The sequence below is a fragment of the Canis lupus genome, chromosome 24, assembly GCF_048164855.1.
Source record: "Canis lupus baileyi chromosome 24, mCanLup2.hap1, whole genome shotgun sequence".
NCBI lineage: Eukaryota > Metazoa > Chordata > Mammalia > Carnivora > Canidae > Canis > Canis lupus.
The window spans coordinates 41,632,731-41,650,138 of record NC_132861.1 but is presented as its reverse complement, the minus strand read 5'-3'; the positions used below and the strand labels follow the sequence as shown (position 1 = coordinate 41,650,138).

General features: G+C 51.3%; 1 protein-coding gene across 4 annotated transcripts in view; it reads left to right on the top strand.

Annotated features, from left to right (window-relative positions):
- The window catches only part of COL4A4 (collagen type IV alpha 4 chain), a 125,554-nt gene extending 112,880 nt beyond the window's left edge, over positions 1–12,674 (top strand). For 3 of the 4 annotated variants that reach the window (XM_072796480.1, XM_072796478.1, XM_072796479.1), the window contains 4 exons: positions 3,092–3,208; positions 4,951–5,139; positions 6,641–6,927; positions 7,359–12,674. In XM_072796480.1, coding sequence (XP_072652581.1) covers positions 3,092–3,208; positions 4,951–5,139; positions 6,641–6,927; positions 7,359–7,622 — 857 coding nt within the window. In that variant the 3' untranslated portion in view covers positions 7,623–12,674. Of the gene's footprint in view, positions 1–3,091; positions 3,209–4,950; positions 5,140–6,640; positions 6,928–7,358 lie in introns of those variants that run through there. The other variant, XM_072796481.1, reaches the window with a different exon arrangement.
- Positions 12,675–17,408: the final 4,734 nt, after the last annotated feature.

The window sequence follows — 17,408 nt, the reverse complement described above, 5'->3', positions numbered from 1 at the left end:
TTTTCCTGCTGGCAGTGGGGACACCTGGGGTCACTGTTGTGCCACAAAGTGTGACTGTTAGTCAAAAAAAAAGGACACAGCCCTTCCCGTAGAGTGCCCCCCATTCTTCCCATGGTCTCCCAGCAGGACTGTGTTGCTCCATGGCTCAGCTCCTCCAGAGCTCCTTCCTGCCCCACTCCCCAGTACCCACGCTCGAGCCAAGCCAGTGTTCCCATCTGGGTCCCTCTTCCCTGATACAGGCCTCCAGCTCTTGTTATCAAGGACCTCTTTGCCTGCAATATATTCTTTGGCCCCCTTGCCCTGCCTGTTTCTGCTGGCCTCCCTGGACACATCGGCCACACTGTCTAATTTCTAAAAGGTGACAAGTCTCCTCTGAGGGTCTAAAGTGGCCTAGCCCTGCCTGATTGGGTCACCCGCAGGGCATGTTGCTCGTCATCTGTCCTTTTCTGAAGGCAGTTCTTTCAGCACGGTTTGGGGGCTGTATATGGCACCCCCAAGCTTGGTCGCAAAGGATTAGCTGCCACCAGAAAGAACCACCTCCACTTAAAATGACATTGTTGGTTTCTTCTTGGCTTCCCTTCCACAACCTCTTTCATTGCTAAGCTGATTTTGTAATCAGGTGCCGCAGCTGAGATCTGTCCAGAAAAAAAACAAAAAACAAAACACACAAAAAACCACCCAAAGTTCTGGCTCTTTCCTGAGCAGTATGAGTGGGTAACAGCCACCCTAAATGTAACTGTGTCTCTTAAGTGTCCTCCACCATGGAAGGCCTAATGTTTTTCTGCTCACACGTCTCTTTGATCTACAACTTTTCCTTCCTGGGCAGGGGTGGGGGGTGACTCCAAGGCTGGGGCTTCCTGGGATGAACACAGGGGTTGTTTCCATATTGGTTTGAACTGTTGCCGCCTAATGGACCTCCCCACACCCTGTGAGAGTGTCTTTAATCTCCAAGTCAACATGTGATGCTCTCAGAGGCGGTAAGCCGTCAGGCACAGGAGGACTTTTAGGTGCAGTCATGGTCCTTAAAACAAGTTCCAAGTAGAGAACCAAGTAGAGTCCACACAGTGAAGGGCTCCGAGCCCACAGCTCGGTTAACAGGGGCCTTCCTTCCTCTGTCTGGAAATGGCCTGACAATATCTCCAAAGGGAACAAAGCCTATATCCTAACATCTGGTGGTGGGGGGGGTGGGGGTGCCCTTTCCCTAGATCGACAGTGATCTCGCCGCCCGATGATATTTTCAGGAAGATGCCTGCTGCCTTTTCAGTGATCGGCCCGTTTGGTGGCTTGTCAGCACTTGGGCAGCCTTTTCCAGAATAGCACAGTGGCCACATGTTGCAATCATCTCGTTGGGGGGCAGGTGGGGGGAGATAAAAGAATGCTCTGAGCTCACCATCCGGGCCCTGTGTTCCTTCCAAAGCAACTGATATTCTCTTTGAAGCTGGTGGCGAGGGACGGGCCAGGCAGCGCACAGCCGCCCCACCCGGAAAGAGGTCTCGGCCCAGTTACTGGAAAGGAGAGGCCATCCCTCGCCCAGACGGGAGAGGCAGAGGCCTCCTTTCTCACTTACTGAATGATAACCGTGTGCGCAACACAGTCCAGGAACTGCCTGACAGTCCAAGAGAATTTGTTTAAAACCCCAAGTGCAATGACAGCACCCCGAGAGCCCGGAATACTGGGAAGCCCCCCGCTAGCTCGCCCAGCATGGGAAGGGGAGGCGAGGGCCCGGGGCTGGCTGTGGGGACAGAAGCAGGAGGTTGGCATGGGACACCCTCAGGCAGGCAAGATTAGATCAGAATTTCAAAAGCAGTGAGATTTGGAGGGGCAGGTATTTCAAATGGCTATGAGAGGGGGGTCCTGTGTGAGACAGGAAATCGAGGGGGGCAGCCATCTGATCACCCGAGTGTGGCAGTCCCCTCTGTCTCTCCCCCTGCAGGTGGCTCTCCCCTCCTTGGAAGAACGAGTTCAAGAGTGAAAAAGTCTTTAAGTCATTTAAGTCTTTAAGTCATTAAGTCTCTCCGACTTAATGGTTGGCTTTGGGGTAATTCATGGGAGAGGGAGAGGGAGAGAGAGAGAGAGAGAGAGAGAGAGAAAGGAAAGGAAGGAAGGAAGGGAGGGAGGGAGGGAGGGAGGGAGGGAGGAAGGAAAGGAGGAAAGAAGGAAGGAAAGGAAATGAAAGGAAAGGAAAGGAAAGAAGAAAGGAAAGGAAAGGGAAAGGGAAAGGGAGGAAACAAGTAGACACCAGAACCCTGGGGGCTCGTCGTCAGGTAACCCAGGCTGATGGCAATGCGCTCCTCCCCAGACAAGGACCGTGTCTGGTACCCACGAAAGGAGATGGTGGCTCATGAGTTGATGCCTTGCACAAAAGTAACCAAACACCTAAAGAGCCGGTGTGACGGCTGCCAAGCCCCACGTCTACGTCCTCCTGGGGGCGCACCTGAGTGCCGCAGCTCATCCCGAAGCAGGGCCCGGTGGCCCATGGCACAGCCTTGACCCCTGGGGTCCCCAACAGTCACCTTCCCGAGCCTCAGTCTCCCCACTGGTAGGCAGATGACAGCGACGGTCACGTCGAGAAGCCCCGGCTGGTTAATCCCCGCACAGGCTGGTACCTCCCGCCTCCTAAAGCCTCAGTATTTTTAAAGAACCGCTGCTCTTACATCGCTCTAAATTTAACTTGATCTCCCGACTGAATCCTCTGAAATTTTACTTAGTCCTCCACTCGGCTTTCTAAAAAAAAAAAAAAAAAAAAAAAAATCGTTACTAAGGACAATCTTAATTGTAGAAGTCATCATCTATGTTCAATGTTTTTTTAAAAAAGTCAAACATACCAGAATATGAGGCGACGTGAAGGGCCCCCCCCCACCATCCCCCCAGCCCGGCTCCACATGGTGGCCGTGGCCACGATGGCTTAGTCCTGGGGCCCGTGGCTCGGGCTCAGGGTCTAACTCCCCCGCCCGGTACCTGGGACAGCGACACGCGCTATCGGGGTGCAGCCCCACCAGGGAGCCCGGGCCGCGCCAGGTACACGGGCCGGGGAGGGGGGCTCGCAGGTGTCATACGCGGTGTCACCCCTCCATCCTGATCTCTCTCGCAGGGTGCAAAGGAGAGCCAGGACTGGAGGGCAGGAGGGGCGAGGCCGGCCTCCCAGGACCTCCGGGGCCTCCCGGAAGCACAGGGGACGCAGGAGAAGCCGGTTGCCCCGGAGCACCAGGTAACAAGTGTCCAGCTTCTCTTCGTTTCCTTGACACCACAGATCTGGGAACTGTGTGCAGGACCCCGGCCCCTCAAGCGGCTTGCCCAGCTGATCCTATTAAATGCATTTGCCTTAGGTTTGGGCTCACCAGGTGTTAGGGAGGCAGAGGCCCCCCAACCCCCTGCACTGATCCGCAGCCCCAGTAACGAGGAGTCTAGGCCTACCCCCCCCCCCCCCCATTTAGTAGTTTCCCAGACTGCTGTTCGTGATCATAAAAGGCTCGGCTGTTTCAGCTGGGCAAGCCTGGCCGTGCAGGCGATGGCCCCTGAGGGCCGTGCTGAGGATGGGGTGGCGGGGGGTTCTCGCCTTCCACCGCCGGCCCAGTCGCTCGGCCTGTTTTCTGGGTTCACATCATCTTATCGCACAACTGTTGATGCATTTGTATAGGATACAAGGCCCCTTCTTAGGGAAAAAATTGGGGATTGGCACTGGGCGAGGAGAGGGACAAGGCATTCCAGAAGAGTCGTTTGAAATATAACGTGCACCCAGGCAATATGCCGGGAGCTGGGGACCCAAAGAGCCCCCAGGCACCATCTCATCTTCGAGAGGATCTCCCAGGTGGATGACGAGGAGTGAAGGGGGTGGTGAGGTCTGTAACGAGAGGGCGCCTGCGCCTCCTCTTCAGCCAGTTGCGGTGTGCAGTGAGGCTCGGCGCTGCCCACGCTCTGCTTCCCAAGCCCAGGCCCCCCGCCCGTGCCACCTTGACAGGTCACACCAAGCACGTGAGCAGGCCCCATCCGGCGCCCAGGCCCGCACTCTAACCTCTGCTTTGCAGTATAGATGGGGAGAGCCTGCCCGTCTTCCAGAAGTGAGGTTAAAAAAAAAAAAAAGAACAAAACCACCTTTTGGTCTCACCTTTGCTCTTGGCACTTGGAAGTAGCCACTGGCCTCCTTCAGCCGGTCAACCCCTTAGAGATGCCAGGGAGACGGGCCCCGCTCGCCTTGCGATGAGCTCTTCGCTTCCCACCTGCCAGCAAGAATGTAGGACCAGGCCTCCCTCCCCGCTCCCAGCCTCCTAGAAGAAGGTGCTAGTTGTGCATGGGACCCCCCGTCCCCTGCATCTCCGAGATGGGCCAGAGGCCGAGAGAAGTCTGCGAGGTGTAAGGAAGACCCGCTTGGGCGACCCCCTTCTCGGATGAGCAGGCTCCCGGTCCAGTCCCAGGTGTCACCACAGGGGTGACACCAGCCCATCCTTTTTTTACTTCCTAACACATTTCATGGTTTGTCATTTCTCTCGTTCAGATAGGATGTAAACTTTAGGAGGGCAGGAATTTTTGCTCGCTGTTTGGTTTGTAGTTTCAAGGGTTTATTTAAATCCCAGTTGGTTAAAAAAATAATAAAATTAATAAGTTCTGGTTGGTTAACATGCAGTATAGTATTAGTTTCAAGAATAGAATTGACATGTCACCCCGGGCTCATCCCAACGAGTGCCCTCCTTAATCCCCATCACCCCCATCCACCTCCCCTCTGACATCTATTTTTATGCTCACTCACTCTGACCGCCAGGAAGATGCTCAGAATAAACACTTGCTGCTGAGTTATTTGTATACACTGTGGTTGTATCAGGGGGTGCTCCAGGGATGGGCCGTGGGGTGCTCCTCCTCTCTGGCTCCCTGAGTGCTCAGAATGGAGGTGCTCAGAAGTGTTTGTTGAAACAACCCCCCCTAACCTGCCTTCATTTTTTTTCTTTATATCTCCAGGGCCCCCCGGGCCCATTGGGGACCCCGGGCCCAGAGGGTTTGGGCCTGGATACCTCAGTGGCTTCCTCCTGGTTCTCCACAGTCAGACGGATGGGGAGCCCACCTGCCCCGCGGGCATGCCCAGGCTCTGGACGGGCTACAGTCTGTTATACCTGGAAGGACAGGAGAAGGCCCACAATCAGGACCTTGGTATGTTGGAGCACGTGGTCACCATGTCCCTCGCTTAGGAGTACAACTTTTGGGTTAATTTTATAGATTCATCAACATTTTAAGTGACCACCCCTCTCCGGTAGGTTTTTTTTTTTTTCTTTTGAAACAACCCTGCTAATTCCCAGTGAAATTCCTTGAAACCTGTGACCCCGTGGGGCACCAGAGCTGCTCGTTCTGGCTACCGTAGTTCTCACCTGGCTACTTACTCCTTTTTTTTTTTTTTTTTTTTTTTTTTACAAAAATACTTCTTTCTCAGTAAATCAAATGTAACGCATGTATAAAATGTAGCTTCTGGTGCCAGGCTCGATCCCACGACCCTGAGATCGTGACCTGAGCTGAAACCAAGAGTCTGATGCTTAATGACTGAGCCACTCAGGTGCCCCACTGGTCCATTTTCAGTAGCAGATCCGTAAGCCGCAGGGCTGGATTTCAAGCCAGGAGTTTACCTACCCAGGTGCTGGCGCCTTGTCTTTCCCAGAGCATGATGGTTGGGTGGTGGGTGCTGGAGGTATCGCTATGGCACCAGGGAGCACTGGTGGAGGAGGAGCCCTGGTACTGCCCGCCCTGGGCTATGACCCCCGCTGTTAGCAAGGGTGCTCCAGGAGTGCAGGCCGAGCAGTGGCAGCTGCTTACAGCTCGTTCTGCGTTGGGCCTAGCTACAGCCCTTGGCATTAGGGGGGCCTGGGGTGGCAGGGGGGCAGTGGGGGGAGAGAAGTAGTGTTTAATATCTTGTCTCTGTTTACTTTTCTCCTACTCTCCCTTCTGCGTCCGGCCTCCTCCCTGCCTGGCCTCTGTTCCATCCGTCGCCTCCCACCCTGGTCTAGCCAGAGCCCACTCATAAAATCTAGGCTCCTTACAAGACGGACGAAGCCCCTAGCCTCTGCTCTGATGTCTCTCCAGACACCCTGAGACAGACAGACACACACACAGACATCCCCTCCTGCCTCCCCTCCACCCCCATGGAATGCCTTTGAATTCTTTGTGCTCCTCGCTCCTCCACTCTGGCCCTCTCTTCCTGCTCTATCTCTTCTGAATAGTCGCTGTCTTCAAACCTGGGCAAATCCTTTTCCTATCTCAGGTCCTAGTGTAAATCATTCTTCCACTTAGCCTCTCTGGAAGTCTCGGTGCTCCCTGGGGCTCGCTCCTAGGGCCAGCCAGGCTGGGTTTTCACTGCCCCGATGGCCCAGCCGTCTCCCCAGCCAGGCCAGGGCATGAGCTTTGTGCGCCCCTCCAGCAGCCGGCCCACTGCTTGGCTCATGAGTGGATGTTGAGTGAACGAGGGAGTGAGGGCTGTGGCCCCAGGACCAGGGAGGTGGCAGGAATGGTCAGGTGCACACCCTGCTTTCACTGACACAGAGGCGGGCCTCGGTGGGGGCCCAGGTATGGTAGGTGTGTCTGCGGGTGGCACATGCAGGAGGGGACCCCGGGCACACCGGGATGGGCTGCTCATCTGCCACATGGTGTCGTCTTGCCTCCCAAGGTCTGGCAGGGTCTTGCCTTCCCATGTTCAGCACCCTGCCCTTTGCCTACTGCAACATCCACCAAGTGTGCCACTACGCCCGGAGGAACGACCGGTCCTACTGGCTGGCCAGTGCTGCGCCCCTGCCCATGATGCCGCTCTCAGAGGAGGAGATCCGCCCCTACATCAGCCGCTGTGCTGTGTGCGAGGCCCCAGCCCCCGTGGTGGCGCTGCACAGCCAGGACCGGTCCATCCCGCCGTGTCCACGGAGCTGGAGGAGCCTCTGGATCGGGTACTCGTTCCTGATGGTGAGCCCCGTGTGCACCCGCCACCTCGCAACACCCCTTGCTTGCCCCTTCTGTCTGGACTGGCCAGTGATTCCCCCACTCAGCCAGATGGCCAGACAGCTAGAGGACACATGATTGTGAAGACACCTGCACCCCAAACCATAGCCTCTTGAGACACGGGGCCATTCTTTCCTTCTTATTGCCGATTGGGTTTTTTTATGCTTTTGCTATAGTGTAGAAGTTGGATTTGCTTCAGTCCTCAGAGGAGGTGGTTTCATTTGTGTGCACGTCTGCGTGTCCACTACTCCTTTCCTCAGCAGGTCCTAGTTGGTTCTTCCCTGGATAATTTCAGGAAAACTGTAAAGTTAGGCCCAGGCCTCCATGTGGCACTGACTGGGTCTGGGGAAGTCTGCACCTGTCTGCGCCCTAACTCTGTCCCGTTGTCCTGGCAGCACACAGGGGCTGGAGACCAAGGAGGAGGGCAGGCCCTCATGTCCCCCGGCAGCTGTCTGGAAGATTTCCGAGCCGCACCGTTCCTCGAATGCCAAGGCCGACAGGGAACTTGCCACTTTTTTGCAAATGAGTATAGCTTCTGGCTGACGACGGTGAGGCCTGACTTGCAGTTTTCCTCGGCACCATCACCAGACACCTTGAAAGAAAGCCAGGCCCAGCGCCAGAGAATCAGCAGGTGCCAGGTCTGCATGAAGTATGGCTAGGGAACCCACAACTCACCAACATGTCTCCAGGAGAAACTTCCTCGGGGGCCCCAGGAGCCCCGGCTGTGCTAAGAGATTAATGGTGCTCATTTCAGACTCCAGTTTCAGCGGTCCCTTATGTTTCCATGTGGCTATTCCCGCCATCCCGTCATTCCTCCCTCTGTTTGGGACAGATTAAGGAAATGCTCCCCTATGGATTTGTTTGGACCTACCAACCTAGATGAAGCCCAGATATTCTTATGTTTTGGAGGATGATGGAAGAGCTGGTTTTATTTAAAATTACGCTAATTTCACAGGAAGGCAAAGAGATGATAAAGGCCAGGTTACAAATTATATTACCGAAAACTTCCCTCATTGGTTAACAGCACGTCAAGCAATTGAAGTCAATTACTCTGTGATACGTTGGGCTTCTGGATGGGTTTTGCAGGAAAAAAATAAATAGGCCAACAAATGAAACTAGAGAGTAGAGATTTCCAACATCTCAGAGTGATTCCCTCTGTAATCTGTTTCCCCGTGCACTTTAAATAATTGTAAAGCTGTGACCCAAGGAGAGGTAGAAGAAGACCCACACCGCCAGCCTTAACAGTTCATTTCGAAGCAGAATGAATCATTATGCCAGGAAGGACCACAGTTGCTGAATTCGGGAGATGTTACATTAGCATAGACACATCACAGATGAACATAAAACATGTTGTCTTCTGCATTTTTTTCAGAGAATGGAAGGGCCTACTTTGGCAACCCTTTTGAAAACTAGCTTTTATGGGGGGAAAATATATTCAATAAGGGATTAAGAGCCTAAGAGCTGTTAATGAATATTGAGGCAGTGATTCACAAAAAAATTGACTCCCTGTTGCAGTGAACTTCCAAGCAGACAGCACTTCCCCAGTCGGGGTCCAGCCAGCCTTCGGTGTGTGCGCACTAATGGGACTGAAGCCACATGGGGCTTCTCAGGCGCGTGCAGCTCACACAAAGCCTCCTGCCCCTTCCCCAGGAGCACCTGCAGAGCTGCTCGAAGCCCACCCGGGGACGCTTTTCCCCCAAAACATAATGGCATTTTATACAGAGAAGTGACAGCGTTATCATTACGCACTTGGGAGAAAATTAAGGGCCGGCTTAATTAAACCTGGGTGAGAAGAGTCATTTAAGTCATGGTCACCCCACCAAGAGGATATGGTGCTATTTGAAAAGAAACAAAAACAACCTACAGCCTGAATTTTACGTTCCTGTTCCTGTTTTTTTTACAGAAGCATCTTGTTTTGCCAATTTTAAAACCATTCTTTTTTTTTTTTTTTGTCAGTATTCTACTAAGGCAGCAGTTTGACGCTTGGCATTAATATATTCTATAAAAGTTTAGAAGATATGCCAATTTATGATGAGTGGTTTTCTGAATAGCAAAGGTATACATTTCCTATTCTGGTAGGGATTCAGGGGCCTCATCCTAAAAATCAGAAAGCTTGTGAGAAATAAATGATGGGAAACCTGCCTTCCTCCTTCAAAAACATGTCATTTTAGAAGAAAAAAAAAAAACTGAGGAAATGTCTCGTGAGCACGTGACACTCATTTTCGTGCTTAGTTTCAACCCACTTAAAAATAATTGAGGGAAGAAAAACTCAATTAAAATTTTGTTTACAAGAGTTGTTTTCTTTGCCAAACATTGATTAGCAATGAGCTCTTATATGTAGAACGTATTTCAAATGAGTCTTGCTATGGGCTACTCCCGGGATGGCAATTTATTTTAATACTTTCCAGTAAAAAGGGGGGAAAAAAATGTACACTTTAAGATGAAAGCAGAGTATTTCCTAGTTCGTTTGACCCATATACTGATTATTTTTAATCATACTATGGCATATTTATTAAATATTTTTGAACACCTGAAATTTAAGCCAATTTCAACCTCGTTTATAATTACATTTTCCTGCTTCCCCAGGCTTATTATATGTTGTTACCAAACATCAAACCTTCTAAAATTTCATCTTGTTCATTTGTGAGTTTGGTCTGAGAGCATTTCCTGAGAAGAGATGGGGTGATAAATAGAACGTCAGAGACATACCTTGCTTGCGGAAGTATTTTTTTTTTTTAAGATTTTTATTTATTTATTCATGAGAGACACACACAGAGAGAGAGAGAGAGGCGGAGACACAGGCGGAGGGAGAAGCAGGCTCCGTGCAGGGAGCCCGACGTGGGACTCGATCCCAGGACCCCAAGATCATGCCCTGAGCCAAAGGCAAGACGCTCACCCTCTGAGCCACCCAGGTGCCCTGAAGTATTTTAAAGACATCAGAATATTATCCTAATAAGCTTGCCAAATGCATCTTAAGACACAGGTTGAATTAAGTGGGCGATTTACTCCACGGTGAGCCTGGGATTGTGTTTGAGACTGGTTGTTCAAAATACTGACATTGCAAGAGCCCCTCTCTGAATGCTACACAGTTGTTGCCTTCGGATCTTGAAAAATTATTTTAACTGGTCTAAAGAGCAACACGGTGGAAGAAATGACTCCTTGGGTTAGAAGACTCTGCTCGCCTCACCTGTTTATGTATCAGTGTACTTGGAAATATCCTTTCTGTGTGAAGGATGAGCAAAGCTTTAGGGTGGTTCTAATCCAGGGCTGGTCATGAGCCTTCTCCAGCTTTCCTTCCCAGGAGCCCCCTCCCCCACCTCCTGGCTGGAATGCACCTGGATTGTGCAGGGGGTCACAGGGCGGCAGGGGGCCGTCTGTTTCCTCCTGGTCTCTTATTCTCCATGAGTGGAGCCCATCCACGCACCTGTCCAGGTACCCAGCCTCTGTGCTGTGAGTGGTGGGTGGCTCATTCTTTCTCATCTTCCCCAGACCTAAAAACTCAGAGACCCCTTCCTGGGGATTGCTGCATCCGCCCCCCCCACCCCCCTGCCCCATACTCTTGATGGCAAACAGCTCCCACTGGATGCCTCCACTGCCTAACGCCAGTCCTTTCTCCACGAGGCAAACTTGATTTTGTTTTTAGAAATGGGTTAAAAATCATTCAATGACTCCTGAAATCCAAGTGACTTCCCGTGGGGTGACAGGCTGCCAGGCTGCCCGCAGCTCACCTGTACCCTCATCCCAGAGGCATGTCCCAGCTCTGTGACTTGCTCCTCTGCTCTTTCTCCCAGTGATAAGTAAGTTTCTCCCCGCTCAAGTAAGTTTACCTGGGACACTCTGCTCCTTTTGTTAAAAAATATTTTTGTTTGAAAGATGTTATTTATGTGTGAGGGAGGGAGAGACAGCACAAGCAGAGGGAGCAGCAGAGGGAGAGGGGGAGAAGCAGGCTCTCCCCACTGAGCAGGGAGCCTGACGTGGGGCTCGAGCCCAGGACCCTGAGACCATGACCTGAGCCAAAGGCAGTCCCTTAACAGACTGGGCCACCCAGGTGCCCCCACCTGCTTGTTTTAAGACTGAATGAACTTCTGGGGGAGGGTGTACGAATTTCCCCATGGAGACTTGGAGTCCCTTTCAGTGCTCCCAGTTCGACAACTGGGCTTGGCCGCTCTTAGGCTCCCTCCTCGCTCCTGTGAGGTCTCATCACGCCTCCTCCATGCTCTTGCTAAAATGCAAGCCCCTCGAGGGCAGGGCCATGCTTTGCTCAGCTTTGTACACCCCGTGCCTACGGGGAGCTGAGTGCAATATTGATAGTTGCAATATTGATAGGTTCAATGACAGTTCAGTGAGTATCGTTAAGCGTTAGGTCTGTGCACATAGGGTTCTCGTGGACAAAATGGTAATAGAAACCATTTCTTATTTCAAAACATGTGAAGCTGCCAATGTACCTGCACACCCCGAATCTTCTCTTAACAGTTATTGACAGAAAGCCAATGGATGGTCTTTAACCATCATCGCCCCCTGAAATATAGCTTACTTTTCTAAAACTGAAATTTCAGAAACGATGAGATCCATGAGATTTGGCTGAGAGAAGGCTCCTCACTGAAATGTGACCAGACTCAACTCCTGCTGTAGCCTGTCCTCCCTCCTCATGTAAGAGCTTCCTAGTCAAGATCACGCCGATGAAGTTTGTGTTTATGTGTTTGGTGCTTAGGAAAATAGTCAATGGGACGGTCCACGAAAACTGGATTTTTATCAGATTTTATTTTGAGCCTCTTACAGATTATAATAAAGCAAACCGTTCTGTGTGTTCCAGGGAGTTGCATTAGAGTTGTTTCTATCAACCCACCAAATCGAATTTGGTAATTCTTTACTTTCATTCGGTATGACCGCAAGAATAGTGGGAAAATGTGGGTTTTGGAGTTGGTTGGAATCTGGCTCTGTCACTTTCCAGCGGGGTCACCCGGGGTGAGTTACACCTACTGTCTGAACCTCATTTTCCTCATTTATAAAATGGGACATAACACCTACTCTTACATTGAAAATTGAGTTAGATTATATGTCTAGCATACAGCAGTCATTATGCATTTATTCTGGCCACATCTTTTTACAACAATTTAATATGAAAAAACATTTCTTGATTTTTTTTTTTTTTTTTTTGGTCCATAGTAGAATTGTATCATGATTCTTACAGGGCATAGAAATTACTGATTAGAATTATTTATATCTGGCCAATTCATAGTGTCTTTGGGAATGTTATTTTATTTCAATTCTCAAAGTTACTGTAACCTGTCCCCCCCCCCCGCACCCCCACCCCCCCACACACAAATCACAATTTCCTACAGGGACATTATCAGGAAGTTCTGCAGGGAACAAAACAATCGACATTAAAAATCAGTCCTCTGCAATTGTCACTGTTATTATCTGCTAGAGACTCTGCATAATGCATTTTAAACCACCAAGACTGACTGCCACATCCATGTGAAATGCTTGAATTTATGGTGCTTAAATATTTAACGATTCATAGGAGAAAATGTGAGATGTGTCCAATAAATTGCATCCCTTTCTCTAACCTGTGGTTGTAAAGTATAAAGACTTTCAAATGTAACATTTGCAAGATACCTGGTCGGTTATTGACACCTAAATCTTTGTTGTATTACAAGTTATAATATTGTTCATTATATATAAAATTCTGTGATGACCTCCCAAAACAACTCTGTTTTATGTGGTGCATATATTTTCTTTCAAGCCAAAGCAAGTTTGCTTTTTTGATGTGCTTCACTCCTACTGTGGCCCACTTTGGAGCTGGCTTGGTGGAGAGAATGGGTTTCATGGTCAAGGTGTAGACTGGGTGGGAAAGGTGTGGGCAGAGCGTAGAAAGTCCCCCCTTTGAGCCAAAGGACGGGATTCTGAGGCTCTGGGAAGGACTGGCCAGAACACAGTGATGGGGTAGGTGATGGACAAGGAACCAGGTCTCAGGGCCAGACGGTCTGCATCAACCCCTGTTGAGTTGTGTGGGCAGTGGGCAGGGGGCTCAGACCCTGTGGAGCTCCGTTGTCCCATTAATTGAAGGAGAACGACACCATCTGCTTCACCGGGTTGTCCCGAGCATTAAACTTAGAGCTACAACAACAAAGAGAAAGCAATGTAAGGTCCTGTCACTGATAACCATACCAACTGGAAGTTGGGTAGGCATTGGTGGCCAATAGCTTTTCATGGAATTCCTCTTTTGAAGTAGGGGTATTTGGTCCAGGCTTTCACCTGATAGAAAGAACTGTATTCAGCGTTTCTTGAGCACCTACTAAGTGACAGGAACCCTGTCATATGGGCTCCCTCTCAACCTCTCAACTATCCTATTTTACAGACAGGAAGACTGAGGTTTAGGGAGAACGAGGAACTTGCTCCGGGCCACGGTCAGCATCCAGGGGACCTTGAACCCTGGCCTGTCCCTAAGGGCTGCGCTCTTACGGGTGGCTGTACCATCACCTCCCAGAAGCTTCCCCATTTGTGGGTTGGCTGGTGAAACGGGGGGTCCCAGCGAGGTGTCACTCTGAACTGTTGCTACCGCGGCCCAGGCCCAGGTCTCAGATCCTCAGGCAGCCCTCCCCACTCGGCGTGGACACGGTCCTCAGCCGGCCTCGGAGGGAGGCAGCTGGGGAACCTAGGAGGCCCCCCGTACCTCGGGGGCGCTGCACACTGGTCGGCCTCTGGAGCCCCTCGATGTGCAATCCAGGTCGGGCCCTCAGGAGCGGGACAGAGAAGCATCTGGACGTCCCTCCTTCCCTGGAGGCTCGGGCGCTGCGGCACCAGCCAACGTGGCTGGCTTTGTTCTCCCAACAGCAGGTAGGGCACGATGCCGGGCTTGCATCTTCAATGGGGAAATACCTGGGGGTTAGGATTCTCTTTTTTTTCTTTTTTTAAGATTTTTATTTATTTATTTATTTATTCATGATAGACATAGAGAGAGAGGGGCAGAGACACAGGCAGAGGGAGAAGCAGGCTCCGTGCAGGGAGCTCGATGTGGGACTCGATCCCGGGTCCCCAGGATCACGCCCTGGGCCAAAGGCAGGCGCTAAACCACTGCGCCCCCAGGGATCCCAGGGGGTTTAGGATGCTATCCGCTAACAAGGCAATTCTCAACCAGGCATCAGTTTTGTCTCTTTGGAAAAAGTAAGAACATTTTGAAATGAGTAAAATGTTTTGATCGCAAAGGAGTCCCCCTGCTCTACGATATACACGATGCGCGGGGATAACGAGCCCGTGAGCACGGGTGCCACCCGCCCCCGGGGTTCGGCCCTCACCCTAACAAGGACTAACCAGCACCTTCTACATCTGGAACATCAGGCCGGGCCGTTCCGAGCCTCCCAGCCGGGGCCGCGAGCCGCGTGACCGGGACCCTGTTGGCAGGAGGCGAGGGGCTGCGGCTGCACGAAGCGCTTCGGCTCAGAGGTCTGTGCGGCGGTGCAGGCGCTCGGCCCCAGGCCACCCCGCCGGGGCTGCGGGCGACCGGCTGCTGAGAGCCCGGTCCGAGCCGCGGGGTGCAAACTGGAAACAGGCTCCCTGGTTCTCTGGCAGGATGGTTGTCACAATCCTGGCAGGTAATAGACAATTGTCTTTTTTTTTTTTTTTTTTTTTTTTTTTTTTAGGCTTTATTTGAGAGCAAGCGAGCAAGAGCAGGGGAGGAACAGGAGAGGGACAAGCAGCCTCCACACTGAGCTCGGAGCCCCACAGGGGCTCAGTCTCAGACTCTGAGATCATGACCTGAGCTGAAACCAAGAATCAGACGCTTCACTGACTGAGTCCCCCACATGTCCCTGGTGATCATCTTACAATGCACTTGGGGGCCCCTGGGTGGCTCAGCGGTCGAGCGTCTGCCTTTGGCTCAGGGCGTGATCCCGGGTCCGGGGATCGAGTCCCACATCGGGCTCCCTGCATGGAGCCTGCTTCTCCCTCTGCCTGTGTCTCTGCCTCTCTCTGCGTCTCTCAGGAATAAATAAAAATCCCTTAAAAAATGCATTTGTGCACACTGCAATTGGAGAAGGATTTTGGTGCCTGTAAACTACTTGAGACCAGGTTTTTTTCCCCCCCTCTACCTCCAATTCTCATTATTTTTCCCTGGTGATGAGAACCATAAAGACCCATTTTCTTAGCAAATTTCATGTGTATAATACAGTATTATTAACTATAGTCACTGTGCGCTGTATGTTAGATACCGAGGAGTCATTCGTCTTATAACTGAGCTTGTATCACCATCTCCCAATTCTCCCCACCCTCCTGGTAACCACCATTCTACTGTTTTTGAGTTTTTTTTTTTTTTTTTAAGATTCCACACATGAATGACTTCATATAGTAATTGTCTTTTTTTTTTTAAAGGTTTTTATTTATTTATTCATGAAAGACACACAGAGAGAGGCAGAGACACAGGCAGAGGGAGAAGCAGGCTCCCTGTGGGGAGGCGGATGCAGGAATCGATCCCAGGACCCCAGGATCGTGACTTGAGCTGAAGGCAGATGCTCAAACATGAGGCCACCCAGGTGCCCCGCTTCGATTTGCTCTTGCTTTTAACACTTCCCTCCAGACACTGAGCAGGGTATTTAGGAGGGAGCAAAGTGAGAGAAACAACTTCACAACTTCCTGGCAGAAAGCCCGGCCAGTGGGCGAGCAGCTTGTTTCAATGCTCAGAAAAGGGACCCACGTCAGGTTGTGTTTACCGAGAGCCATGCGGCAGGGCGCCGCTTCCCGGGTGGTGCTTGTGCGGCCCCAGATGCCGAGAGCCTCTTTCAGCCACACGAGACGACGGATTTTGATCATCTCATTCATTCTCTTCCCAAGCACCAATATGTGTTACCACCAAATATGATTTCTACTGACCATGTTCTAATTTTCGTTGATAAATCCTAAACCATACGTTCAAATCCGCCAGTTCATTTCTGTCATCTGAACAAGATGTCAAGATCACTCTCCCTTGCCCCAAACTTCAATAGAAGAAAAAAAAGGAGCAGACACATCAAAAGCATTCCTGCAAATTATAATGACGAGATTTGGTGGTATAGACAGGGAGTCCTCAGTGGTAGTTTTTGGACAGACTGGGATCTTGGATCTTGTGCTGTGACGTGGGGGGAGGCCTCAGACCGACACACAAGGGTGGCGACACCTTCCCACTTTCTTACCACTGGGCGTGCTATCTTGGGAAGCTTGGGAAGAGTCTGAAATGCTTTCTAGGGGTAAATCCTTTCCTTCATGGTATTCCTTCCTTGATGGGATTCAAGAAAACATCAAAAAACCACAACAGTGTCCATTAGCAACACGTCTATCTCTTAACACGTGCCGCCGGGGACGGTATCATGAGCTGCTGTTTCAGTCCACGGCACTTACTGGTTCTGACATTCCAGACAGAGCATTGCTCGAGGAACTGTGAGGAGACACACAGAAGTGGTCATGGCCCCTGCCTCATGAAGCCTAGAGAGAAGACATCGTCGCTGTAGAACACCTAGAAGCAATTCCAAGAGGCCGTGGAAACTATGACCAACAGCCAACAGGAGCAGGAGATCATGCTGGGCTGTGGTATCCGGGGCAGGACAGGGCCTGGATGGGCCGAGAGAGGGGAAGAGACTGTCCCGTGTAAAAGCACGTCGCGATTAAGCCACAGAGGCAGGAAAGCTCCTGCCTTAGAGGGGGAGACCAGCGAGCGGACGCACAGACCGTTAGGGGTAACTGGGGATGAGGTGGAAAGGCTGGCTGGAGCCTCATGGTCGAGCCTGTGGAGTGTGACCTTCATGCTTTTGCAACAGAGACAATAAAGGCTACGGAGGTGAGGAGTGCCCAGCACAGGGGTCAATTTTGGAAGATTAACTGGAGGAGCTGAGGGAAGAGGTATTTTAAGTGTTGAGTAGAGCAAGGAATTGAGAGATGTTAAGGTCCTCTACATAGAGTCCGTGGTTCTAAACTGCAAGACTGGGGGTGGGTGGGGCAGGAAAGGATCGCAGTGCTCCACGGGAAGGGAAAGGAAGAGCTGTACGTACAAGGTTTGCTAAACGTGTCCAGCTGAATACAGTGATTTACTTGATACTGAAGCTCTCAGGAGGAACGAAGCCTGGGAGCGAGGAGGCCAGCGCTGCCACACCCTGTCTCACGGTCTGTCCTGGGTGGCGAGTCTCATCTCTTATGTAACTGGCCCCCCCAGGGGCAGAACGAGTGTCAGGTACGTAGGCTGGCTCTGCTCCTACCAAACCCTGCCACTCGCTGCCGGCCTGCGCGTGGGCAGCACAGGGCTTCAAAGGATGGAGGGAGCTCAAACTAGCATGTACGACCTTGGCATCACAGGCAGCGCACTCGAGGTCATTACCAGGAAGCCATGTAACCATCCCCTCACCCTTCAGGAAGATTCTGAACCGAGAGGTCTCCTAAGTTGTCTGACCACAACCAAAGTAGGGCAGCTGGGTGCTTAA